Source organism: Myripristis murdjan, chromosome 1 (assembly GCF_902150065.1).
Source record: "Myripristis murdjan chromosome 1, fMyrMur1.1, whole genome shotgun sequence".
Taxonomy (NCBI): domain Eukaryota; kingdom Metazoa; phylum Chordata; class Actinopteri; order Holocentriformes; family Holocentridae; genus Myripristis; species Myripristis murdjan.
Window position 1 is genome coordinate 23,708,636 of NC_043980.1, and position 17,794 is coordinate 23,726,429.

The following is a 17,794-nucleotide window of genomic DNA, read 5'->3' on the forward strand; positions in this document are numbered from 1 at the left end:
GGAATTTCTATTGGAAAAGCAATAACCATGCATCCCCCAAGTGACCAGGTCAGAAACTCCCTCCAGCCACTCACAGTGTAAGATACTGTGCCAATAAATACTTGTTTTAACAAGTGGATGCTCAGCTAACACATACATCCTTGTCCATCAGGCATTGGCCAAGTGTGCCACAGGCCATGAGAACAAACCTGTGCTTAGTGTGGGGCGTGTTCAGAAGTCTGTGGCGCTCCTTTCCTTTTTGTCGCTGTTGCTTCAAATACACCGAGATAAAGGAGGAGGGTGATTTAGGAAATGTCAGTCAGATCTTCAGAGTGTCCTCATGAAACACTGCTGTCTTTGCCAATCTTTGGTGCAAGGCAGTGTAAAATTTCAGCAGAGCAGTAATCAAACTGTTCCGATTAACTGATTGAGGAGAGAAGGAGAACAGTGCCCCTATATTCAGATAAGTTGAATCGGTCTCTGTGCTTTTCCCAATAGCAACAATATACCTTCCAGTTCTGGAGGGGGATCATAGACTCTGGTGGGCTGAGTGTTATGTGATCATTCAGAGCCGGGAGAGGAATGCACTTCCTTGGAGACTCCAGACTCCAGGGCCACAGACAGAGCAGGGCCTGGAAGTGAAGTGGTATCCCTAGCAGACAGGTGTGTACGTGAGAGGGGAGACTGCAGGGGTATCCCCTTTCAAAGTCCTCTGTCACCCCCCCACCCACTCCCAGCTCCACAGAAATCCAACCCAATCTCAGATAGGCCGATAACCCAGAGACTTCCACTGCGGGGGTGCTTGGCAATGAAACTGAGCAGCAAAAGAAAGGAAAATTAAAATGAATGAAAAAGAGCTACACTCATGTCGATGTTTGTGTGCTGTTCAAGTGCACTACTTGTGCACATATATGAAAAACATTCCACTGTATAGTCGTGACACGTTGTATGGCGTGGTTAAGTCGACTTTCTTCATTGGGTGCGCCCTTCTCCTCGGCGATAGGTCTGTTTGCTGACTGAGCGACTCCAGTCGGTCACAGCCGTGTCACACCTCTGCTTCCTAACTGCGTTTTCAGATCGTAGCGGTCGCCCGTGTCAACAGTCGCCAGGAGATTTACTGGCTCATGGTGCCACTGTCGGGGCCCCCCGTGACTAGAAGAAGCTGAGGCCTCTCAGCCGTCCCCCGCCCCTCCCTCATCTCCCTCCTTTAAGCCCCCTTGAGGCTTTCCCCATTCTTCTTCTTTGGCATGTTCATCTTTTTTTACCTATTCTGCAGCTCCTCTCTTTTCTTTTCTTTCCTCTCAACTTTTCTTTTCCTCACTAAGCCATGGCGTCACCTCATTCTGTCCATCTCATTCTCTTTTTTGTCCTACTTCCCCTTCTTTAACCTTGATTTATGGTCGTTGGAGGGGTGGGGAGTTATGATGTATGGCTACAGCAGTTATTATTATCTGTTCTCATATGGCAAAGCTGTTGCTGCCCCCCAGCCAAGTTGTCACTGAGCTGCGCTTTCACTGTCCCTTTCCTCATCAATTTCTCGTTTTTTTTCTTGTTTTCTATGTAACTGGAACTCTCTGTCAGGCTATATGACATGACATCAGTGCTGCTATGGCTTATGGCTGGATGGTGTGTTATGTCCTCTCTCTCTCCCTCCCTCTCTCTCTCTCTTTTTCTTGCACCCACCCAGAAAAAAAGCTTCCCAGTACCACATTTACTGGGTTATACGATTTCTCCAAAGTGATGCAAGTATCCACATTACCATGCCAAGTGGCAAGTAGGGGTCAAAGGAGATGTGGCTCTCAGGCCCTGTCACATTATGATTTATAACATCCTGCAGAGATAACTTCACTGACCCGAAACTGGGATCTGGCCACGGATGTGTCGATTTACAGCTCATGCTGCTTATGTCCGGAAGGGTGATTAAAGTTATTAATACATCCTCACCCGGCATTCCTGACATGAAATCTTTGGAACGTACAGAGGAGTCTAAGTTAAGCTGTGACCATTTGAAAAACCCCTTTTTAAATATAACAAGATGAAAAAACGAGTACTCAGTATAAACTTATGAATCATCATCGCTCTACACCACTTTTTGAGATGTCCATCATTTGATGGGCCATATGTGAATGCTTTAAGTCACACTTCTAATTTCAATTCCAGGCGTAGCTGAATTGAACGTGGCTTGTTTTTATGTCAATTGGATGATTTATGAGGAAATGTAATAATGGTGGTCCTCATGCTTGTCACTCGATAAGGATATTCTTAGCAGGTTGCTCTTCCTTGCATCATGCTGTTGCACGTCAAAGCCTTTCCAATGATACCTCCTCTCTGACCCACTATCCCAGTGCATCTATCTATGGTGTGGCTCTGCTATGTCAGTATGAGCTGATGAGGAATGTGTTATCAAAGGCCTTTGGCACAGGGGAAGGTTTTCAGGCTATACTGTAGGTCTACTGTATATGTTTTGAGGTTGGTTTGCTGACTTAGGATACCAGATACCTTTAAATTCTGTACACAGCACTCTGTGTGTGTTTGCTAAGTCATTTTGTTCACGTTTGAATTATTCTTTTATGTAATATCAGGATTCTGTCTCTTGACACTGGTGGTTTTCAGCAAAACACCAGATCACCCTGATTTCCAATAATGTGATGACATAAAAATCCTTGGAATATCTGTGATTTGTTTGGGTAACACATTGGGATTTGACAGCCTTTTACTAACTGCGCAAGCTTTGTTATTGGGTTAGGTTCACTCGAGAGAGTTATACTTACAATAGCATGGAAATTCCTGTCTGTAAAATAACTAAATGTTATTGTACAATGGTCAAGAGAGAAATATACCAGTGTCTTAAGTTCGACCTACAGTCACAGGTGCAGGTAGGTGACCAGTAAAACGATCGTGTTCAGTTAGAGTCAACCTGAAGCTAATGGTCAAGGGTCCTATGGGCACTTAGCTAGGAAACTAGTGTGTGAGCTACTTTAGGAAGTCAGTCAACAGTTTATGAAGCTCTGGAAGGCATCCAGTTGATCTTACTCAGGCCCTAAAACATGAAAATGTCAGTCATGCATCTGTAATATACATGCCCTGCCCACGGCAACGATTAGCATCACTCACCCTATGGCTAATTTATTAAGGGGCTGAAAACATGGACATTTAGAAATATGCGTAGCCTATAAAACTTTTCATCCGGGCAGAAATTATGATGCTTGTCTGTTTGAAAAGCTATTAGAAATGTAAGGCAGCTGCAGTATGCACTGAATTTGATAGCCAGGCTCAATGTTGTCATAAAAATTAAACAAATTAGGACATAAATCAAGTCCTCTGCCAGATGAGCATCAGAGTAGCCATTTTTTTTCTTCCTATTTTTGCAACTTTTATCAAACCATCACAAGTCTATCAGTCATCATAGTTGGTATAATGAAAGCTAATTATGTTTTGCTGAAATTTTAACTAAGCAAAAAGATGTTTCCCCTATGTCTGAAGCATATTATATGTTTAAGCGATGCAACAAACAAACACTTATTGGGCATTCTGGTAGCTTGACTCTCTCTGGGGTTGGTGAGATTCATGCCAGCTCTAGGCGCAATATTTGACAGCATGTACAATAGAAGGCTGAGAATGGGAGATTCCCCACTCCCGCACTGGTGTGAACAACATGGAGGCAGGCAGTGAGGCACAGCATGGTGGTAGATCTGGCCCACCCAGACTGTGGCCTGCTGTCCCTCTCAGTTGTTCATCCCCTCTGCGAACAAAGCCGACACAGGGAAGAAGGGGGAGACTGGGGGAGGAGGTGGGTGGAGAGCAGCTGCCACTCTGCTCCCCATAATCTGGAAATCTTGCGGGAAGGAAGGCTTCCTGGGACAGGGACACTGAGAGAGAGGGACAGAGATGCACACAGAAACAGAGAGACAGACAGAGAGAGAGATGATGCTCTTGAGTGCAGTCTGAAAACTGTTATGCTCTGAATTTGTGTCATGAGAGAATATATGGAAAAACAAGTTAGAAACCATGTGTGAAAAGTAGATTAAAAAAATTAGATGCGTAGAAAAAAACTGGAGAGAGGGGGCAGCGGAAAATTAAAAAGATGTGAGAAAAGGATTTGAAAATAGACCAACTGTACCTTTATTTCTGGAAAAAAGCAGCCTCCTGTACTCCTGGACAGCACCTGTTGACCTCACAGTGTTATAAACCCACTGTGTGGAGAGGCCATGGGGAATGGCAGATGTCACTTAGCTAAACACATTTTCCTTACAGTGGAGGTCCAAGTGTCATGGAAAAAAAATACATTTTCAAATCCATCAGTGCTATCCTACTCGGTTTGTGTTATGTTTATGTCATGTAACATAAACATAACTATAGTAGAGGGAAATATCAGAGTCAGTCTGACCAGCAGGCCTATTAATTATCCAGAATCAACCTTCTTTGACTCGTTGACAATATTATAAAAAATATTTTTAAAATCAGGAATAGGTGCATTGAATATGTACGTCAAAATGCACTTGATTTTACTCTTTACTCTGTTGAAAATCGGAGGAGTGCCACAGTTTTTGAAATACAGCTTACAACATAATAGGCCACCTTTAATGAGCACAATCTCCCCCAGCACGCTATCAGATACTACTCACATACCTGTGTTTGAAGGCACATACCTTGCCTTCATTCAGAAAAAACATTGTATACCATGTCTTACCGCTTATAGTACCACAGAAACCCAAAGACTGCTGGATGCCAAAACAGAAGAGGCTTTTTGTCTTTGCCTCTGCTCATTTGATAATCCTCGATGATTGCCACTCACTAAGCTTCTCCTTATATCAGCTCCACAGAGGGCTGGCTGCCAGGGCACACTTTCTCAAGCACAAAAACAATTTGATATTTGTGGTCTGTCTCAGACATTCTTTTAACTGCGCAGCAGAGTAGAATAAAGATAATTCTAGTGGAGTTTCAAATTTAATTCCCACGTGGTTACAGTTACAATCACATTTGACGCTTTTGTCCCAAGTGACGTACATATGAGATTTTTATACACCACAAGCAAAGATCTATGTCTGAGATCTTGGTTCCTTATGTTATCCATTCATGATGTGTGAACTAATCATCATTGCCAAAGAAGAAAGCCATCTTCTATACTGATCGTTTATGTAGCGTATGTATCAACCCTGGAAGAATTTGGGGCAGCCATAAACAGACATGATCCATGTTTCTTGTATTTTTAGCCATGACCGTCAGAAACTTGAGCATGGTCAAGGTTATCTGTGCCTAATGGGCTCCTTGAAAACTCCAGCTCAGTGTCTCTAGCCATAGGCCAGGCTTAGCATGGGGAGTAGGGGTGTGCGTGCATGCATACCCTCTAATGTGTGTGCATCCACTTTTATGTTCACACACACATTTTCACAATTCTCATGAGATTCACCCTCCATCCTGGTGGTATCACCTGCCCTACAGTGTATACAGTCATATCTAGCAGCAAAATCTTTCTAAACTGAGTTCCATTGGACAAAATCTTGAAATGGAGTGCAGATCTATTTGGGAGGGGTCCATTAAAAGTGTGGCAACACCTGTGTATGGAATGAACACTTTATTTCACTCAGTTTCAGTGACTATACTGAAGCAATCACAGTCTCTGGCTCATCTAAACACCTCTCAGGTAATAAATACAAGCAGACAGAGATGATTCGTCATTGTTAATGTCCCGGCAAATCCACTTGCCGCTATCAGCTCAGCGTGAGTGTGCTCTTGCCTCTTGGTGACTGTGGTTTGTCCATGTTGTGACTCATGCTGGTTTGAACTTAGTGTTGACATGTGGGTTTGAGGAAGTGGCCCCATTCCATCCTGAATACCCACACTCAGCCCCCCGATGTTTTCATTCTCCCCAATCACATAGCAGAAAGACCACAGCCTCTTTCTCCTTCACTGAGACAAATTTGAAGTCAGTGCTGGCTCATTGTGTTCACAAGCAGAAGCTCCATGCTATTGTTCTCTGTAGACTGCACTGTTTGCTTTGATAATCCTCTTTTGACAGGTAAGATGCCCAGTCCACCTACTGCTACTGCCTTTTGTGTCATGCTGCAATATTTCATTATTAAAACAACAAAACAGAAAGAATGAAAGACAGAAAGAAAGAAAGAGAAACAGAGTCCGCTGTCATATCAACACACTGCATGTTTTTTCATAGGACTGACCCACTCAGGCTTCTGTACTCCATTAAGCATCTTTAACAAGGTTAGGTCAACAGAGCCCCTGTCACTGTGACCAGCAGTGCAAAACCAAGCAGACACCATCCTCTCTAACCTTCCTAAGCAAGAGAGTCCACCATGCTTTGCCCAATCACACCAAAAGTCACAGGTCACTGGGCTCTGCCAGACCGAAGGATAAGACATATAGACATTTGGCCTCAGACGTTAAAAAAAAGGGGATTATGTTGCAGAACGCCTTGGCTTAAACATCTCAGATGCAACCAAAATCAAGGCAATAACCAAGAGAAAGTTGACAGCTTTCGTTTGAAGGATTATTTGAGTCATGAGATAGTATGGATTAAGCACAGGATTGGGTCCGTAGTGCCGGATCAGCGGCAGGTGACTCTGATCTTTAGCTGATTCATGTCGAGCGTTCTGTTAAAATGTGCATTTTATGAGCACCACCTCTCTCGGATGATATGTAGGGCTCTGCAGTCTGTCTGAGAAATTTCCTAATGTCCAAAAAAATAACTTAATCACCACAACATGATGATGTGATGAGGACACGGGGAGTGAGGTAGATTTAGTCGGATCATTAAAAGAAATAAAATTAACATAAGAACAAGAGGCATTTTCCACAGATTGCCCACATTTATCTGTGTCTGGATATGAATTCAGCCTGTCTGCCTCTATCCTGCTGAGGGGTGAGAATCTGAACTCAGGCTAAGAAACACAACAAGAGAGGGGAGTTTAAAAATACAGGGCATGGATGAGAGAAAACAGGAAATGAGAAACAAGGCAACACTTAGGCTCTGTGAAGTGAGATTTAGGGAAGCCCTCATGTGAATTTATCATGTTACCCATCCAAATTTAAAATGCCCCATCTCTGACTCCTTCTATCCTTGAGCCCAGTAACAGTTGAGATGCCTCAGTGACTCCTAACACAGCAAAATAGATTGTTTCCTTATGTGCAATAGATGGGTCTCTCGCAGTGGTGCATTAAGCTTTCTCTCTCTCTCTTTCAGGTGGAAACAAACTAAAGCCTCAGCCTTTCCGCCTCAACTGGGCCTGGATCTCTTTGGAGAGGGAGTACTACTTAGTGGACGAGGATGCCAAGTACCTGGAGGTGACGCTCAAACGCCGAGGTTACCTGGGAGAAACCTCCTTTGTCAGTAAGTGTTGACAGTCCTTTGTTTAGCAAATGTCATGACAAATGAACTTTAGAATGGGCTTGCTCTTAATGGTATTTCAAATTAAATGGATCAACGCTGTGTTTTTTTGGTAACACCTCATTTTAGTGGATTTTAGTGAGTTTCATGCTACGTAAGTGTTAATTAGCAAGTAATGTACTTGAAAATTCTTCAAAAAAAAAAAACCTAAAATTATGTCATCATTTACCTCAAAATTGATTGAAAAACAAAACTCTTACTGTGTCACCAAACTCATTCTACATAGATATTTTAAACTCATAAAAATGATCATAAAGATGAAAACACGGTTTGACACTGGTCATTCAGTTTATGGGATATCATGAAATTTTGAGACTGCTTTTACTTATGGAACCTCAATGCAACTCTAGTTCTGTGCAGTTTAGTTGTACTGGAGTTCTAGAGGGAAACCATCAAATAAAAAAAAAGAAGAAGCATAAATTCAGTTTGCAACATAATTTGTTCAGAATGAGTTTGGTGATGTAGTACAAGTTTCTGTTTACAGTAAATTTTGATGTAAATTATGTATTTTGGGTCTAACTTCCAAGAAATTTAAAGTATGTTACTTGCTAATTATCACCTTCTTACCACAAAATTCTCAGCCCACTAAAATGAAGTGTTACGATTTTTATTTTTTAACTTTATAACTCATAAATTTGTTTAGGAATTAACTTTATGCTTAACTTTATGCGTTTTTCAGACATATAAAAGACATAGCTTCTGCTACCTGTTACAGCAAGGATCTGGATATTTTTATTGGCATTTTTGTTAGCTACCATAAAAGGTGTGATGGCCGTAATATATGAAGGATGAGACTTGACAACATGCCCTTATAAAACTGTCATTTTGTCAAAGAATTACTGCGCCTTTAACTGTTCCTGTGGGTTGTATTTATTGGTTATTACCTTACCATTTCAAAGGCCAATCCTGCTATAAAACATCAGCCTAACGTTTGTGTTGAAGTCTACGTTGATTCCCTCTGGGCTGCAGGGTTTCCTCAGTTTACCCCCGTAGTAAAACTCAAAATGTAGCACAGGACAGGTACAGCCAAATAGCCTTGTCCCAACTGGTGCACTCACTCTGTTGTGTTGTTTGACCGGTGCTCCATTTCCTGTCCTGTCTGTGAAAAGGGTCGTTTGATTGAGGGCACATGTGACCTCTCCTGGTAAAGGTCACAAGGTAATGTCAACATGTTGCTGTGTTTGGTCCGATCAAACAGCATACAATAGCATGCAATTTGGCAATAAGACCATTTCAACAAAATGACAATGGCACTCACACAGATAATAAAGTAATACAAAGCACAGGGAGGTCGAAAACATCTTTTATTTATTTATTTATTTTTTTTACTCCTGTAGCTTCAGACAGCATGCAGAATTCATCTGCTGCTCCAGTAATACCAGTTCACTTCAACTGGATGTACGTTTATTCATTGCAACATTAACCGTAAAGCACCGAACAAATTATGGGCAGAGCTACAGTATTTTCAGAACTCTCATTCCTGCTAAGAGCAAAGGTTCTATCTTTTAGTTATTTATTTATTTTAATTTAGCAAATCATTACACCTTTCTCCCACCAGGATGGACTCTTACTCTCTTGATTTGATGTATTTTCTGTTGAAACAGGATTTTTTTGGCAGGACATAGTGCAGGGAAGGATCACTTACAAGTGTAAACCAATAGGACAGATCAAACCTTAACCCAGTGGGATATCAGTTTGGGGGAAAAATGCACTTTTATTTGAAAGGATAGATGGATGAGAGAGGATGGTTAAAGATTTGTGAAGGTTTATTGGTTGAAATTTTAATTTACACCCACTAATGTAGGATTATGTGATTATTTTTACAGGAAGAAGTCATGCAAGGTCATTTCAGAACAACTTTAAGCAGAAATTGTCATTTACTGCCTGACAAGAGGTTAGAGAGGGAATAGAAGTTATTTCAATCATCTTGCCATTTCCTCCTATAAGGCATTGCCACCAAGGATGGCACAGCGGAGAAAGACAAAGACTTCCGTGGTAAGGCCCAGAAGCAGGTCCAGTTCAACCCCGGCCAGACCACAGCAACCTGGAAGGTGAAGATCTTCACCGACCAGGAGTTTGAGACCTCAGAGACGTTTGAGATCCAGCTGTCAGACCCCGTCATGGCTGTGCTAGAGTTCCCTGACACTGCAACAGTGGAAATTGTGGACCCTGGAGATGGTATGGATATTTGAGTTATATGAACAAATACATACCACTATAAACCCCAACTTCAGTGGATTGATTATTAATTAAAGTATTAATGACATAATTATTAATTCTCGTTATTTCTCTTCCACAACAGAGTCGACTGTGTTCATCCCCCAGGCAGAGTACAGGGTTGAGGAGGATATTGGAGAGCTGCTGGTTCCTGTCCGCCGCTCTGGAGATGCGAGCCAGGAGCTCATGGTTGTCTGCTACACTCAGCAGGGTAAGGCCAACCTCCTTCATAAGGAACAGATAGCACCTTGGACAGCCATTTACACAAAACATACTGTCACAACCCTAACTTGTGGGCCGTAACTTGAAAGGGAGGCAGACATCAGACCATACATCATTTTATTTCAATAAATAAATAACTTAAGCTAAAATCTAGGGGAGCAGTGCAAAAAGCAAAGCACAAAAGAGAGCGTGGGGAGAGTGCAACCTCCCTCAGGGGACAGGCTCTCTGCCTTTTATCCATACCTTCTCAGGTGAGGACAATTAAGCCAATTTAGCCCATGCAACACCCAAAGACTGTTGCACTGCCACTGCAGGAACAGATACATGGTTTTGGTTGGACAGCAGCTATATATTTACTTATGTAGACTTATGCTTACCTATACAACAAATGTTTCAGATTTAGTAATTCATGTTTCAGTAAGACTAATGGTAAAATCTGTAAATTACAACTGTTTAGTAAACCCACCCACCCCCCAATTTCTCCACAGATATCAGTGAAATCTCTTCTTATGTGGTGTTTTTCCTCATCCTTTACACTGTCTTTCTGCAGCCACGGCCACTGGCACCATACCCAGCACTGTGTTGTCCTACTCGGATTACATCACACGACCTGAGGACCACACCAGCGTGCTGCGCTTTGACAAGGACGAGCGCGAGAAGCTCTGCCGCATCATCATCATCGACGACTCGCTGTATGAGGAGGAGGAGAGCTTCAATGTCAGCCTCAGCATGCCCATGGGGGGGCAGGTGGGAGCCAGCTTCCCAAGTGCAAAGGTCACCATCCTGGCCGACAGTGATGATGGTGAGTTGAGTGGGTGTTAAGGCAGAGAGGGCACCTCATCATAGTCAACAATCTGACCACTGACATACAAATCCCTCAACCATTGACACATCGTCAATATTGTCAACTGAACTCGGTCACTGAGCTTGTAATGTCACAGCGATGGCCAGGAACATGTTGGATGACTTTCTTTCTTTTTTCACTTCAAAAGATACTGACATGTCTTTTTTAGCTCATGTGGAAGGAAGAAATATTACAGCAAAGACAAAATACCACCAGCTGGTTACCACAGGATCCTTTTTTTATTCCATCCTGGGCAGAAATACTACAAAGTGCAAAGTACAAATGTTTCAGTCTTGGCGAAACATCATCAGTGCAAGAAAAAGGCCAAACAAAGGAATTTCTCACCTGGAAGATGTCACATGACCAGTATCACATGACCGCAAATACCAATAATATAAAAATACAAAAGTATCACTTATTAAAGTCACATGATTGACAGCATTTCAAACACAGTGAGGATAATAGGAATCCCACAAATGCTGCAGAGATCATTATATGCTTGAAGGAAGACCCTTGCATATTTACAACAACATTTATTTCCCATATAGGTACCACCCGACCATACCTAATTTATGGGATTTCAAAGTTGCAAAACTATTGCAGAGGCCATGGTGACATGCACAGCTCACATTAGACTGTCTAATAATTAATACAGGACAACAAAGCACACAGCAGACACAGCAACTGTCTTGGCTTTTAATGGAAACAGATACACTGGATGGTCAGATAAACTAAAACATTTGCATTTTGCACTTCTTTTTTTTTTTTTTTTTTTTTGCATTGGATTAAATAATGAATGATCTTGCTATAATCAGCTGGTCTGGATCATCCTGTTTCTTTTGTTAGTGTGCAGACCTCTAGTCTGACTTTATACTTGGTGTTTATTAGCCTACATACCTATTAGTCTAATAAGTTGTCTACTAAGTCTCTCTAATGCCTAATACATACACTAGTACAGTGCAGTAGCAAGCTGATTTTTTCCCAATATATTTATTGAGATTTTCATTTTTTCACACAAAAAAGATAGAATATTATCAATGCAAGCAGTGTCACACATCAGTTACTCTCTCTCCCCTCCAAAATATCCAAAATGAAAAGGAGAAAAAAGGGGGGAAAGGGAAGGGTAATAAAAATACTAAGAATAACAGTATTCACAACTATAATAGGTACAGCATGTGTTAATAGGGGAAAGACCAAAAGAAAAAGAAATGAATGTATTTATTAATTAATTAATTAATTAATTAATTAAATTCCAGAAAGTACAAGAAATAGATTTTCATAGACAATGTTGCAGTGCACTTAGCCCTTTTGTGGGCTGACTTTGAGTGAGTGAGCTGATTTCTGACAAGTACTGAACACTAGTAACAACAAAATTAAATATAATGCATATAATATAATATAATAATATAATGCAGCAACATGTAAAAATGCACTGATACATCAAATACATCCACAATTAGAGAAGCATCTCGATTCCTGCCATGCACAAAAAGTAGACTTGTGCCGCTGGTTTGACTATCTGATAGATTTGAATTTATTTTAAAGATTTGTGTTGATTTATGTGGCTGTAAAAGTGTGCGGTCACACAAATCTGAGTTCAGTGAAGTCAGTGAAGGGTGACATCAGCGACTGTGTTTGTGGTGACACAGGAGCTCACGGTGGCAGGTGTGGGTGATCCTATTGCACAGTGCTGCTTTGATGTCCCGTTCTACAGTGACACTTTGGTCTCTGCACATCATTAATCCACAAAAAGTACACGCATGGCGCCATAACCAAAGCACTCAGCACAAAGACAAAAGTTCTGCATGCCGTATGTACCTTAAGGGCCTTATAATATTTCCCTTTGCAGTGCCCGAGTCCACATGCTCCACTTGTGGTTTGTACACTCTGTTATATTATGCAGCCCACTCTGTCAGTGTCTGTCTGTAAGCCTGTTTGTTAAAGCCTCTGACCACTGGAAACAAGATAACATTAGACAGGTGTTGGTGGGGAAGAATAGCAACTTCAGTTGATGTTATGCTATACTCTACCCTGTCTGGCAGATAAAAGGGCTTTAAACATGTTGTGCTCCAGCGTTACCCTGCTCATTGGCATTCAGTGGAGCACAGGGGGAAACAGAGGGCATCCTTTTGTCTGTGGGGACCAAAAGGCAGGTGGTGGAGAGAGAGGACTATTGTGCAGGGATTTCAAATGACAGGCATGTTTTTACTCTAGCCCTCTGTTTGATGGCATTCAGTGCAGTGTTCAGCTTATTTGTGTTGCAGGTATCTTTCAGGCAGGGTGGAATTCTATTTTCCACTTGAGGAGGGATGTATTCCTCTTTTTTTAACCATAAATCAAACATTGTTATCAAAAATTGGTTCCATTTTCCACTTGAGGAGGGATGTATTCCTCTTTTTTTTTTTTTTTAACCGTAAATCAAACATTGTTATCAAAAATTGGTTCCATTTTCCACTTGAGGAGGGATGTATTCCTCTTTTTTTTTTTTTTTTAACCATAAATCAAACATTGTTATCAAAAATTGGTTCCATTTTCCACTTGAGGAGGAATGTATTCCTTTTTTTTTTAACCATAAATCAAATATTGTTATCAAAAATTGCTCACCACCTGCCCCCCTCAAAGAACATAACATGTCTCAACAAATATCACAAATAGAGTAAAAATTTTAAATTTGTTGAAGCATCTCTGGGTTTTTATTTGCAACCTGTCTGCCTGTCTCATTTCACCCTGCTGCCCCAACTCGTCCTTCTCCTCCATGTTTCCCACCATTCACCAAGGCTAATTTCCTGGACTTTCTTGCTGTATTGACAGACGCGCTCGCAGAGCAAGCCTCCCTCCCGAGCAATTTAGAGCAGGAGCACAATTGAACTTTATGTATAAATAATCAGTGTACATTCCCAGACATGCATAGAGACAAGAGGAGACTTCTCAATGTAAACCACCATTGTGGCTCCACTTCTTGGTAGGTCCTGAAGTAACACCCCCCTCCATAAAGCAGGATGAATGTGTGTGTGTATGTGTGTGTGTGTGTGTGTGTGTGTGTGTGTGTGTGTGTGTGTGTGTGAGTGTGTGTGTGTGTGTGTGTGTGTGTGTATGTGCACGTAAAACCATCTGCCTGGCTGAGTAAACCTGTGGCTTGAACTCTGGCCAGCATCAAGCCTCTATTGTTTTTTGTCTGGCTCTTCCTCCCGCTGATCTTTAAGGTTGCCATGTTGGCACTTGTTTCCCCATACAAGCCCCACTCATCTCCTTGGTACTAAATAGTTAGCGAGGTGGCTGGAAGGCACTGAAAATGTGCCAGATATCTTTTGCTCAGCAGTGGTTGTCTGTTGTGGAAGTCAGCTTCTTAAAAAAAGCCCTAGAATAGATCTGACATTTATGCCCAATTTACTCTGGAAAGTTCCCTCTGTCTCTTACTTTTCTGACATTTTCAGCTATTTTGCCTCAGTGCACTTTAATAATAATAATAATAAAAAAAAAGAGTAACTGTAACAGTAACTGTAGGAAGTTAGCATCACTAAAAGGGTCAAGGCTTACTTCTGCACCCCTATCAGTTGATCTGTGAGAGCACCAGGTAGATAGAGTGTGATGAACATGGACTTTATAGGGCAGTGAAGAGAGATGAATTGACGATAAGTTCAGGCGGTCTGAATTCTTGCCCCCTGCCTTCGCAAAGTTGAAGGTCGCTTCTCTGTCAGCTCCTGTCTGTAGTGCTTATCATCTGCTCGATCATCAAACACTGGGAACATCCTTCACCTCTGTACAAAGTTCTGTGTGTACACCTTATTCTTCAGGTGCATCCTCGATCCTCTGGCACTGAGTTCAGACAGAGCTGTCTGGCATTTAGATAAGTGGGGGGGCTGAGTGAGGACAGGATAAGAGGGATGACAGCTCCCTTCCTGTGCAGAGTCAAAAATGAGGGAGCTGACTCAGCCATCCATGCCGCTGTCTGTCCCTCAACCTGAGCTAAAAGTGACAAAATATTTTGTTAACTTATACAACAAGTACCTTTTAAATATTTGAAATTAAAAAATATAGATGGTTCAGATAATCCTGGTTCTGATATCCTTCACATCATTTCATAGTTTATGCAATTAGTTGAGCAGGGGTTTTCCATGAACAAAGAGGGGAGAGCTGTTTGAAGCATTTACCTATTGTGGTTATCTATTCCTCCCAAATCCCACAGAGCCGTCCCTGTACTTTGGCGAGCCTGAGTATGTGGTGGATGAGAGCTCCGGCTATGTTGAAGTGAAGGTCTGGAGGACAGGAACTGATCTGTCCAAGACTGCTACAGTCACTGTCCGCTCCAGAAAGAGTGAGCCTGTCTCTGCAGAAGGTAAGATTGGCAAATCAACTCCAACAACGGCATTCGGTCATGGTATTGCATTATAGTGTCACTTGCTGACTGGGCCACCTTTCTCTCTGGCAGCGGGGCTGGACTACGTTGGCATTAGTCGTAACCTGGACTTTGCCCCTGGAGTGACCATGCAGACGTTCAGAGTGACAATCCTGGATGACCTGGGACAGCCGGAGCTGGAGGGGCCTGAGACCTTCGACCTCGTGTTACGGATGCCCATGAATGCCGTGCTGGGAGAGCCCAGCAAGACCACCATCACCATTAATGATACATTCACTGACTGTGAGTCTTCAAGGCACACGACAAACACACACACATACAGTCAGTGGCTTCGCTAAGCAGCTGGTTTCTCTTGTAACATGGCCTCGTTACTGTCTTTGCAGTGCCCAAGGTGCAGTTTAAGGAGGGCAGCTATAAAGTGGATGAGGCTGATGGGGAGGTACGGGCCATTGTGTATCGTAGTGGAGACATTAGCCTCAGGTCCACAGTGCGCTGTTACACCCGCCAGGGCTCTGCTCAAGTTATGATGGACTACAATGAGAGGCCAAACATTGACGCATCAATTATCACTTTCCTACCAGGTGAGACACTCCTGTCTTCCACCATGCCAGTCTCCTCTCTGTCACTCCCTCTTTCTGTCTTGTCATATGTCTACATATCTAGTCGTGTTTGTTAGTTCCACTGAGCCCTGCAGCGCCTCATCTGTATATGTTCTTCATTTTTCCCTAGGTGAGACTGAGAAGCCATGTATAGTAACTCTGGTGGACGACTCTGTCCACGAAGAGGATGAGGAGTTCCGCCTGGTCCTGGGAACTCCCAAGAGCAAGTCTCCTTACGGTGCTTCCATTGGGGAGCAGAAGGAGGCACTGGTCACTATCACTGATGGAAAAGACAGTATGTGCTTTTCTCACATTAATATATTCATAGAACTGAGCTAATAAGTAATAAGTAATCTGTATGTGGCTCAGTGTGTAAGTACAATTTGCCTCCTCATTGTAGAGCCCATCATCCGTTTCTCTGAGATCAAGTACAGTGTGCGGGAACCCCAGGTCAAAGGGGATGTGGCGATTGTGAAGATTCCTGTCCTGCGTGTTGGAGACACATCTAAGGTCTCAGTGGTCAGAGTACACACAAAGGATGGTTCTGCAACTTCAGGAGAGGACTACAACCCACTGTCAGAGGGTGAGACACTGGCTTAATGGACTCAAAAACTCAAAATAGCCCAACCTTAAGTGGGCTATTGCTGTGATAAAATGGTGACATCAGAAAAAACATGCAGCTGTTCAATAATCATTTTATTTTAGAGTAGGTATTATTATCACTGTTAATAAAGCAAATATAATCAGATAATTAAACTAAATAGTTATTATTCCACCAATCAGGAAGGTGAACATAGCTAAACCAAGTGTTTGTACATAATGTCTGCAGTGCTGGCACATTACTAATTGATTTGGATTGAATTGAATTGAATTGAATTGAATTGAATTGAATTGAATTGAATTGAATTGAATTGAATTGAATTGAACTGAACTGAACTGAACTGAACTGAATTGAATTATTGCTATTATGGTTATGTGGTTACATATGTGTATTTCTCAGGTATGTTAGGCAGGCTTTGAATGTGAGTAATTAGGACTGTGGACCAGAACCACCCATTTGTAATGAGGCCACATTTACAATAACAATAATTCAGTATTACAGGAATTCCCTTTAAAAACAATAAATCCAGACCTCTTCATTTGAGTTTGAGATCATAGCTCACTTCACTGTGTGTGTGTGTGTGTGTGTGTGTCTAAGATGTGGAGTTCAAGGAGGGTGACAAGGAGCACTTTGTGGAGATTGAGATCCTGTACGATGGTGAGAGAGAGATGAGGGAGGCCTTCACTGTACACATGAAGCCTGACGAGTACATGGTGGCTGAAATTCAGGTGAGATGGAGGCTACACAGCCAACGCACACACACACACACACACACACACACACCCAAATATACAGCATCAAACGGACAAGACGGACATAACTATGAACTCACACATATACAGTGCAACATTTCTACACACGTGAGCATGCTCCCTGTCATGTTGCTCTGTGTTAAAATAGCCAGGCAACAGCTGCCATGGCTGTCAGCATGCCTGCATCACAGTGTCTTATAAAAAGCTTTTCCCTCTGGAATGGGATGCTAGTGGGAATGTCCCTGCCGAGCCAAACAGTAGACGGGCCTATAAACAGAACTGTGGCATTCTATCCATATATCCTATATCGGGCATGCGCCATTCACACCATAGGAAAAATGTTATCTTAATGTCAAAGTAATTAATGTATATAAATGAATGAATGACTCAACAACAAACAAAAAATGAATGAATGAAAGGATTAACATGATGAGTCAGAAGTTGAACAGGGATCTGTCCTTTCTTCACTAGATGAACAAGGCCATTGTGTACATCGAAGAGATGGACAGTGTGGCAGATGTCACCTTCCCTGCTGTGCCCCAAGTGGTTTCCCTGCTCATGTATGATGACACATCACGAACCAAAGACAGGCCTCACCCCCCCACTGGCTACCCTGTTGTGTGTGTGACGGTGAGTGGGCTGCTGCTTTTGAGATATGCACACACAGCTCCAGACCTCTGCAGACTCATCTAACACAAATGGTTACGTAAATCGCCAAACTGGTTATTTGGAAACTGGAGTAAAAAGCAAGTCTGCTATTTTCATCATGTTCAGAGAGTGAAAGACTATATTATGTGTATATTATGTAGAAATTATTGGAT

The 17,794-nt window shown here is 42.2% G+C and overlaps 1 protein-coding gene across 4 annotated transcripts in view; it reads left to right on the forward strand.

The window, feature by feature from the left end:
• Window positions 1-17,794, forward strand: part of frem3 (Fras1 related extracellular matrix 3) — a 32,185-nt gene that overhangs the window by 9,929 nt on the left and 4,462 nt on the right. For all 4 annotated transcript variants that reach the window (XM_030049396.1, XM_030049392.1, XM_030049408.1 and 1 more), the window contains exons 3-13: window positions 7,178-7,324; window positions 9,329-9,559; window positions 9,684-9,809; window positions 10,371-10,622; window positions 14,851-15,000; window positions 15,094-15,303; window positions 15,405-15,602; window positions 15,751-15,915; window positions 16,021-16,203; window positions 16,819-16,949; window positions 17,445-17,603. In XM_030049396.1, the coding sequence (XP_029905256.1) occupies window positions 7,178-7,324; window positions 9,329-9,559; window positions 9,684-9,809; window positions 10,371-10,622; window positions 14,851-15,000; window positions 15,094-15,303; window positions 15,405-15,602; window positions 15,751-15,915; window positions 16,021-16,203; window positions 16,819-16,949; window positions 17,445-17,603 (1,952 nt within the window). The remainder of the gene's footprint in view (window positions 1-7,177; window positions 7,325-9,328; window positions 9,560-9,683; window positions 9,810-10,370; window positions 10,623-14,850; window positions 15,001-15,093; window positions 15,304-15,404; window positions 15,603-15,750; window positions 15,916-16,020; window positions 16,204-16,818; window positions 16,950-17,444; window positions 17,604-17,794) is intronic.